This window comes from Otolemur garnettii, unplaced genomic scaffold, assembly GCF_000181295.1.
Source record: "Otolemur garnettii isolate 467f Iridium unplaced genomic scaffold, OtoGar3 scaffold00014, whole genome shotgun sequence".
Lineage (NCBI taxonomy): Eukaryota > Metazoa > Chordata > Mammalia > Primates > Galagidae > Otolemur > Otolemur garnettii.
Genome location: NW_003852409.1, coordinates 12,755,617 through 12,765,858, shown reverse-complemented (window position 1 = coordinate 12,765,858; position 10,242 = coordinate 12,755,617). Strand labels below are relative to the sequence as shown.

Genomic DNA, 10,242 nt, shown 5'->3' with positions numbered 1-10,242 from the left:
CGGGCCTGGGCTGGATTTGAACCCGCCACCTTAGGTGTATATGGCTGGCACCTTAGCCACTTGAGCCACAGGCACTGAGCCCATATAGCAGTTTGTTAAAAAATTGCATTGTTCTTGCCTACTGGTCCTAGAAAAAAAGAATCACATTGTTTCTTGTCAGGTTGTTTGTCCACTCGGAAGTCCTGTCGTCCGTCAGCCCCAGCCTCGTTACACCCTCACTCACCATTCGCTTTTGTCAACTTGCTTTCTTAGGAACTGCACAGAGGCTGAAACGGAAGTACTACCTATTCTTTAGGTATTAATTATCTGTAGTCACTTATCTGTACTCTACAGACTTGTTTAGAGGTTTTTCTTTTTTTGTCATATTTTGCCTAAGTCTGTTACTGTGCCATCTTCACTTCTGGTTCTTAGAGATTTCTTCCATTACATGAAAGAAATTTCCATTTTTCTTCTCTCTTGCCTTCTACTTTCCCTTCTTTATCCCTTTGCATGGAGTCTCTTTGTCTGCCCTTACCAATTTTATCTTTCAAGTCCCTTTTCTGTGTTTATCCCAAGCTGGTGGTTGCCAGTCCTTTCATCACCCGTCACAATCTGACAAATGGTTCACTGTTGTGGTGTAAAATCAGAGAAGACGATACTTGAAAGTGATGGTTGCTCTGGTTTTCCAGTCAGCTCATGAGGCACCCACTTAATGAGCTTTTCTACCTTTCCAATTTTCTTCAAATGCTGAATAACCGTAAAAAGGTCCGTGTTGAGTTCTTCAGCAACTTCTTGAAGGATTGGCTCTGATGATTGTGCTTAATTAGTCGTCACCTTCCAGTGGCCAGCATTCCCCTTATCCTCAAGGCTCTCATCTTCTTCACAGAACTTCTTGACCCACCACTTCACTGTGTGTTCACTAGCAGTTCCATCAAATGCTCTGCTGATGTTGTGAGTTGTTTCCACTGCTTTACGACCCAAATTGAACTCAAGTAAGAAAGTGCTTGAATTTGCTTTTTTGTCTGACATTTCCATAGTCCAAATAAGTTGTTAGCCAAAAAACATAAAGCAGGAAATGCCCATTAAAATGATGTATCACGGCTCGGCGCCTATAGCTCAACCAGCTAAGGCACCAGCCACGTACACCTAAGGTGGTGGGTTCGAATCCCCAGCCCGGACCCACCAAAACAACGACGGCTGCAATCAAAAAATAGCTGGGCGTTGTGGCGGGCGCCTGTGGTCGCAGCTACTTGGGAGGCTGAGGCAGGAGACTCGCTTGAGCCCAGGAGTTGGAGGTTGCTGTGAGCTGTAATGCCACGGCACTCTACCCAGGGGGACAGCTTGAGGCTCTGTTTCAAAAAAAAAAAAAAAAAAAGATGTATCACATAACCACACTTATTTAAGAATGTATTATCAAGTGGCAAATTTCAACAATGCAAAAATCTCAATTACTTCTGCACCAACCAAATATATTATGTGAGAAGCAACTAAACACTCCAAAAGCAGAGATTGTCAGACTGGGTACAAAAATTCCAACTATTCAGTATCTATGAGAGACACAGTTTAAATCCAAAGTCACAAAAAGGTTGATAGTAAAAGTATTGAAAAGATACGCTGCAAACTTTTTTTTTTTAAGACACAGTGCCACTCTGTCACCCTTGGTAGAGTGTCCTGGCATCACAGCTCACAGCAGCCTCAAACTCCTGTGCCTAGATGATTCTCTTGCCTCAGCCTCCCAAGCAGCTGGGACTACAGGTGCCCACCACAACACCCAGCTATTTCTTTGCTGCACTTGTCATCATTGTTCAGCAGGCCCGGGTCGGGCTCAAACCCACCAGCCTTGGTGTATGTGGCCAGTGGCCTACCCACTGAATTACTGGTGTGCCACCAGATACACTGCCGACTTTAAACAGAAATGATGAGTAATTATATTGATAACCAGACAAAATAGATTTTCTAAAAGTAATGTTACTAGAAATGAATAAAGACTTTGCATAAGGATGAGAGTTAATGTTGCTGTAACGATTATAATTGTATGTACTCCTAATAATAGCTCTAAAATACATGAAATCAAACACTCAGGGTTAAAAGGAGAAATAGGCACATCTATGACTATAGTTAGGGATTCAGTACTACTCTTGCAATAATTGAGAGAATAAGGAAGTAGAATATCAGAATATCAACAAGGATGTTTAGAAGGCTTTTAATATACTACCAGTCAACTTGACCAAATTAACAATTAGGAATTACATTCCTTTCAAGTAAACATGAAACACTTATTGGGATAAACAGTATGTTCAATAAATTTGAAAATATTAAGAACATAGCATGTTCTCTGACACATCGGAATTAAATTAGAAATCAATAGCTAAAAGAAATGTGGGCATTCTCAAATATTTAGAATTTAGGCAAGATGCTTCTAAATCTGAATCAAAGAAATTGCAAGGGAAATTATAATATTTTGAAGTGGATAGAAATTAGTGCTTATCAAAATTTATGGGATGCAGGCTCAGTGCCTGTGGCTCAGTGGTTAGAGCACCAGCCTCATACACCAAGGCTGGTGGGTTCTAACCCAGCCTGGACCTGCCAAACAACAACTACAACAACCAAAAAATAGCTGGGAGTTGTGGCGAGTACCTTCAGTCCCAGCCACTTGGGAGACTGAGTCAAGAGAATCTCTTAAGCCCAAGAATTGGAGATTGCTGTGAGCTGTGACACCACGGCATTCTATAGAGGGCAACATGGTGAGACTCTGTCTCAAAAAAAAAAAAAAAAGAAAAAAAATTGTAGGATGCAGCTAAAGCAATGCTGAAAGGGAAATCTGTGACATTAAATAGGAAAAAAATCAGTGACTTAAGCTTCCACCTTCAGAAGCTAACAAAGAAGTGCAAATTTGGGTGGCTCCTGTGGCTCAAAGGAGTAGGGCACCGGCTCCATATGCTGGAGGTGGTGGATTCAAACCCACTCCTGGCCAAAAAGTGCAAATTAAATCCAAAGTAAATGGAAGGAAGAAAATAATAAAGATCAAGTGCAAATCAATGAAGTTGGAAATAGAGAAACCATAGGAAAACATGTTAATGATGTCAAAATGTGGTTCTTTGAAAAATATCAATAAAATTGATAAATTTTTAGCCAGGCTGATTAAGAAAAAAAGAAGATACAAATTACCAATATCAAGTAAGGAGAGACATCTCTAGATAGCTCACAGATCTTAAAAGTATAGCAAGGGAATATTGTGAACAGCTTTATGTCAACAAGTTTGGTAACTTACATTATTTTAAATAGAGAAATTACTTGTAAGGAAGTAGACTCAAAAAGAAATAGAAAAATCAAGCTTTATATCAATAAAAGAAACTGAGGCCAGGCATGGTAGCTCACACCTGTAATGCAAGCACTCTGGGAGGTCGAGGTGGGTGGATCACTTGAACTCAGGAGTTTGTGACCAGCTTGAGACCTCATTTCTACTCAAAATAGAAAAACTAACCGAGTGTTGTGGCAGGCACTTGTAGTCCCAGCTACTAAGGAGGTTGAGGCAAGAGGATCACTTGGGCCCAGGAATTTGAGGTTGCTGTGAGCTGTGATACCATAGCCCTCTGCCCAGGGTGACAGAGTAAGACTCTGTGTTCAAAAACAAAACAAAACAAAAAAAGAAATTGAATTAGTGTTTGAAAATCTTCCTATCAAGAAGAGTTCAGGTGAAATCGTTTCATTGGCAAATTTTATCAAACATTGAAGAAATGATAATTTTTCTATGCAACATCTTTTTAGATAGCAGAGGAAGAAGTAACACTTCCAACTTGTTTTATGAGGACAGAATTGCCCAGATACGAAAGTCAACTATGTCCATTGAAAGGAAACTGTAGACCAATGTCACTTAAAAACAAACACAAAACTTTGGGAGGCCAAGGCGGGTGGATTGCTTGAGCTCAGGTTTGAGGCCAGCCTGAGCCAAGAGCAAGACCCCTTCTCTAAAAAGTAGCCAGGTGTTGTAGTGGGTGCCTGTAGTCCCAGCTACTTGGGAGGCTGAGGCTAGAGGATCACTTGAGCCCAAGAGTTTGAGGTTACTGTGAGCTGTGACACCGTGGCAATCTATCAAGGGCAACAAAATGAGACTCTGCCTCAAAAAAAATTCTTACAAAATATTAACAGATTGGCTCGGCACCTGTGGCTCAAGGGGCTAGGCACCAGCCACATACACCTGAGCTGGCGGGTTCAAATCCAGCCTAAGCCTGGCAAACAACTATGATGGCTGCAACAAAAAATAGTCGGGCATTGTGGTGGGTGCTTGTAGTCCCAGCTACTTGGGAGGCGGAGGCAGGAGAATTGTTTGAGCCCAGGAATTGGAGGTTGCTGTGATCTATGATGCCATGGCACTTTACCTAGGGTGACAGCTTGAGGCTCTGTCTCAAAAAAAAAAAAAAAAAATTAACAGATTAAGTTCAGTAGTATGGGCAGTGCCTGTGGCTCAGTGAGTAGAGCCCCGGCCCCATATACCACGGGTGGTGGGTTTGAACCTGGCACTGGCCAAACTGCAACAAAAAAATAGCAGGCATTGTGGTGGATGCCTCTCATCCCAGCTACTCGGTAGGCTGAGGCAAGAGAATTGCCTCAGCCCAAGAGCTGGAGGTTGCTGTGAGCTGTGACGCCTTGGTACTCTACCAAGGGTGACAAAGTGAGACTCTGTCTCTAGGGGGAAAAAAAAGTTCAGTAGTATGTGGAGAGGATAATACCCTTATTTCTGGAATGCAAGGTTAGTTTAATTTCTAACAGTCTGTTGATTACTGTATGATATATTGTATGATATATTTGGAATCCAATCACTTTTTACCCTCACTACCAGTACTGCTCTGTGAAGGAGTTCAGGAAATTTCACCCCAAAATATGATTCCTTGGTATTTTGAATTAAAGGCCCTTATAGATTAACTGGCCTTTGGAAGGGGCTTTCTCTTCCTTCCCTACTACCTCACTATTACAGGAAACACAATCAAGAATGCAGCCAGATCCTGGCCCAAATCATTTTATACGTAGAACCTTTCTCTCAGGTTGATTCACAAGGCAGTCTGTTTCCCCCATCCATTCATTCTCCCATGTGTCTGTTCATTCTTCATAGCAACCACTTATTGCGCTTAAACAGAATTACCTATGTTCTTCTTTTGGAATAAAGGGGAAGTTTCCTCACCCCACCTCCACCTGCTCAAAGCTGTCTCCTTTCTGTCTTGAATTATTGCAGTGCCTTCCTATCTGATCTCTCATCCTTTGCTTCATTTCGTTTGTTCTCAGCACAGCATCCAAATATACTTAAAAATTTAAGATTATGTCACTTCTAAGCTTAAAGCGCTCCGTGATTTGCCACGTCTCACAAAGTAAAAGCCAAATTCCTCGCTAGAACTTGGAGGGTCTTACTCCATCTGGTTTTCTTTCAGCCATTGTATTTGAGTTGGTTCTCTCCTCATTGTTTCTGAAATCTGTTTATCTTCCCTTTCTAGTTAGTTTGTGGGTCCAGATACACTTGGAAGTTCGTGGGGAGGCCTAGGTGGTTATGTACGTCTTTGTAAGGATACCTAGACACTGTTCTGGGTTTTGTTTGTGACTTGCCTTAGGGGTTTTGCCACTTGGTTAGGGCCGTACCCATCCCTTCACTCTTTGTATTGCCTCTCTCCCCATCCTTATATCCTCTGGAACTTCCACTGCAGGGAGGGAGAGAAACAGGTGTGTGTGGAGGCCTATGGATCTCTGCCTTCTGATTTATTTTCTCCTCTCGCACTATGTTTTTCTCCTTACCTAGAAAATGATAAGGTTATGTTTTTTTTTCCTCCACATTACATGTGAATCTAAAGAATTTGTCAGTTCGCCTGTATAGTTTATGAGTGTCAGAGTCAGTTTTAATTGCTATGTCTCTTTGTCATGCTCCAGATGTTTTATTTCATTGCCTAATTGCCGTGTTGAAAATTGTATCAAATTATGCTTCATTTCTTGTTTAGGTGTCTTGGGTAAAAAAATGTTTTTAACTAGTTGACTTTCTATCTTCCTCATTTTGTTGGTTATTAGGCTAGGTATTAAGAGGTACAGTTTCAGTTGGCTTTTGTTGGTTTTTACTCAGAAACTTTACTCAGTTGTTTATTTGCCTATATGTCTTTTACTACGTTGTAATTCTGTTGGCTCAGGTAGTGTTGGTCTTGTTCGGTTAGATAAATACACAGACATAAATACACAGTATATTCACACAGCTATGTGAACAAAATATATTTATGTTTATGTGCTAAGTATCTATACTTATCTAATTATGTATTTTTTCTCCTTAAGTAAATTGTTAAGCTTCTGAAAGGCAAGAAGCTGTCATGCATTTTTTATTTCTTATAGTGTGTATCAAAGGATATTACATGTAGCGACATTTTGGTGCATGTTTCTAATGAATTAAAACCAAGATGTGTAATTATTTGACTCTAAAAGCATTGTTTGAATAATAGAGTGGAAAAGTAAATGTTAAATTGGGTTTATTTTTTACTGAGATTCTTTTCTCTCTTTTTTGCAATCCAGGTACATCAAGAGAGCGTACACATGATTGAAGTCACAAGTAATCTGATTAATGAAACTGTAGCAAATCACCCTGAGTGGGCAAAGTAAGAATATGGTTTTGCAAAAGAATAGAGCTGAGTGACCCAGTTTCAGCATCTGTTTGCATGGAGTGATCTTCATTGATGCATATACATTGGGAGATAAAAGAGAGCTCTCCAAAGCTGTGAGAAATGCTGTCATTTGTGTAGGAGAATGGCATGTAGGCGGGTTGGGTAGGAGAGAAAAGTATTTAGTTTTTTAGGAACAACTTACAGTGAATGATACCTTGTGTTTTAATTGAAATTTGTAGTCTACAGCATGTTATAATTTACAAAGCACCTTCACCTACCTTATGTTTGTTCCTTGCCTTCACTGTTTGAGGTAGATTGAAAAGATTATCCCCATTTCACAGATGAGGAACCCAGATGATAGGTTAAAGAGCTGGAGACAGTAACTCCCAGTAGAAGAGTCAACACTTCCAGCCAGTGCTTCCACCTAACTGAAGGGAACTTTCCACTCTAACATGTGGAAGCTGTAACCCTGCAACTTTCTATAATTCTCGACATATTCCCACACAGTATTATTTTTGAAGAGGGATGGGCAGACTAGCCAAATTCAGCTCCTGTTGTTATAAATACAGTTTTATTGGATCATACCTGTGTCCATTCATTTGCGTATGGTGTCTGGTTGTTCCGGAACTGTAAGGGTAGGCAGAACTGCTTAGTAGTGGCAGAGATATGTTCTGCAAAGCAAGAAAGATAGTTATTCACTGGCCCTTCACAGAACAAGTTTTCTGACCTTTGTCTTAGAGGATCTCTAAGATTTCTAACGGGATTTCGAAGTAGTTGTGATGCTGCTGGTCTGTTTGCCACACTATGAGAACCCCATCTGAATATCCCAGTGTTCCAGAACCACCTTTTTTGGTACTAAGTAAGACAGATGACCCAAGACATATATGGACAGAGAAAGGAGGCAGAATGAAAGAGGAGTTGTGGGGAAAGTGGGTCTAAAAGCTAAGAAAAGACTGAAGAGACATCTTGAATGTTAGAATCAGGCCAGTAAGGCCTAGAAGTCAAAGATGCCTGTTGGTGATGCATTTGTATCTGTGTATTGATGATTGATCAGCAATTTGTTATGATAGCTTAAGTACATCAAGCTCAAGGTGTTACTGCTACAGTGCACTAAAAGTGTGCTTTCTTCATTTTTTTTTTTTGTTTTAAATTAGTTGGCTTCCTGAGGCTCAGGTAGTCCAGAGAGCCCTGAATTCTGCGGCTAACAATGTTTATCAGTATGGACGAGAATGGATAACACACAAGGTAAGGGGCGAGCCTTTCTGTGTGGCTTTCTCCCGAGGGGCGTTACTGGTAATGGCTCCTTCTTTGATAAAGTATGAATAGAGATTTTTTTTTTTAATTTACAATGATTTCTGTTTTTGAAATAGGCTTAAATGTCTAGGTTAACAAGGAACATAGAATGAAAATAAACATTCTAGACAGTCACACTGAATAGTGTTATTAGCCCGAACAATCTGAGAAGTTGGTCATTTGCTTCTGTTTCAAAAAAGATCCAATTTATTATTTGTGCTGTAGGACAGAATGATCACTCAGCTTGGGGGGGCGTCAAATATGGCTTTTCTGGAGAAAAAGATATTAAGGCATATTAAATCCTGTTTCGGAGGTAACTGTGCTTGGCAGTTTCTAGTTAGTTTCATCTAATCTTTCCAAGAAACCTGCAGTTGTCTGAATTATTTTGCCTGCTTTACAGACAAGGAAACAGACTCAGTAAGGCTGAGTAAATTCCCAGTGGTCCTGCAGTAAATTACAGAGCTTGGTTTTAAAAACTGAAGACTACCTGCAAATCCCTGTTCTTTGCACTGTCGTGTGCTGGCAGTGTGTGCCCAGAACTGGATTAAATGCTTTAACGTGGCACTTGAGATAAACCTTGAAGGAATGGCAAATGAAGGAAGAACAGGTTTTAAGAGGAGTGTTTATGAGAGCCTCGATGCAGAGACAGGAGTGTGCTTGAGGAAGTGCTCTTAACTAGACTGGAGAGAGCTTTGTGAAGGGGAAATGAAGGACTGCGGAAAAGACAGATAAGGATTAGACTCCACGCTGGATTTGGGATATCCTCCCCACCCCCCCCAACCCACATTGCCTATGAGGGTAAAGGCAATTTCATGGCACTTTTAATATTCTGACGTAATTAATATCATGTGCAGATTGACAAGATTTGTTGTCGTGGGACTCGTGCCCAGAGAAATGTATTAGTATGTGACTCCTTATTCACAATTCAGAAACAAAGATACTATGGAAGATACACTTTATGGCAATCTGTTAACATAACGGAATCATAGCCAGAAAGTGGAGAGAGGTATGTTATTGATTGTCTTCTTAGTTACATATCACATGGCAAGCCTTTAAAAAAATATTTATGTGAAGATAAGTATGTGGCTTCAGATCTTAGAACCGTCAAGGAAAAAGATCTAGCCGTTGCAGAAGGCTTTTTAGCCTTCTAGACATATGTTATCTTGCTGAAAGCATAGCATTTAATTATTCATTGATTTACCTATTAGGGAAGAAGTTTTATTGAGGAATTTTAACCTTTTTGAGAAAAGGATAAGGGGAATTTTGGTAGCAGGGGCAATGTGCTTTAGATTTTTAAAGAAGTAGATTTCAACATAGGGAAAAGACAAGTATGAGACTTTTTTCTTTTTTAAATTTCTTTAAAAAGACTCTTAAAATTTTAGAATATTACAGGGATACACATTTTGGTTACATAGTTTATTCTGTGCATTTCAGGTCAAAGTTACAAGTATGTCCTTCATCCAGAATGAGTGCATTATATCCGTTAGGTTGAATTTGTTTAAATTTTAGATTAATGTGAGGGTACAGACAACCAGGTCACAATATTTGAGTTTGTTAGGTAGAGTCCCTCTGGTACTCATGTCCCGCACTCACCTGTTAGGTTGAATTAACCCAAACCTCTCCCGCTTGATTCCCATCGAGTTTTACTTCCTTTGTGCAGGGAAGTGTTGCTTGACTAGTTCAAGTGTGAGTAGATCTTTTGCTTAAGGTTTTAAGAAGGAAGACAGCTGAAGAGGGATAACAAAAATGGTTAATATTTGTGATCTTGATTTAGAAGACACAGGGGTTATATGTAAAAACAGCTGCTGAATGTGTACCATCTGATGACTGGATAAGACAAAAGCGGTATATTTATATAATGGAATACTGACAGATGGCACAGCTCGGGTTAACCTTGAAAGCATTATGCTAAGTCAAAGAAGCAGCTTTCAAAGACCACACGTGTGATTCCTTTTTTGTTAAATGTCTCAAAGAGGAAAACCTGTAGAGACAGAAAACAAAGTAGTGGTTTCCAGGAGTCGGGAGGATTGGCGGGAAATGGGCGAGTGACTGCTTCTGGGTATGGGGTTTCCTTTTGGGATGACAAAAATGTTTTAAAATGAATGGTGATCAGGATCGCATAACTATGAATGTACTAAAACCCCATCAACTTGTATGCCTAAATAGGTGAGTCCTAAGGTGTGTGAGTGATATTTTAGTGAAGTTGTTAAAAAACAAAGACTGGAAAAGCAAGTGTCCAATGAAACTGATAGATAGGCTCAGCGCCTGTGGCTCAAGGGGCTAAGGCACCAGCCACATACACCTAAGGTGGCGGGTTCGAATCCAGCCCGGGCCCGCCAAACAA

General features: G+C 40.3%; 1 protein-coding gene across 1 annotated transcript in view; it reads left to right on the top strand.

Moving 5' to 3' along the window:
* Positions 1-10,242, top strand: part of TMEM245 (transmembrane protein 245) — a 98,037-nt gene that overhangs the window by 40,990 nt on the left and 46,805 nt on the right. The window contains exons 8-9 of the mRNA XM_023510508.1: positions 6,517-6,599; positions 7,760-7,850. Coding sequence (XP_023366276.1) covers positions 6,517-6,599; positions 7,760-7,850 — 174 coding nt within the window. The remainder of the gene's footprint in view (positions 1-6,516; positions 6,600-7,759; positions 7,851-10,242) is intronic.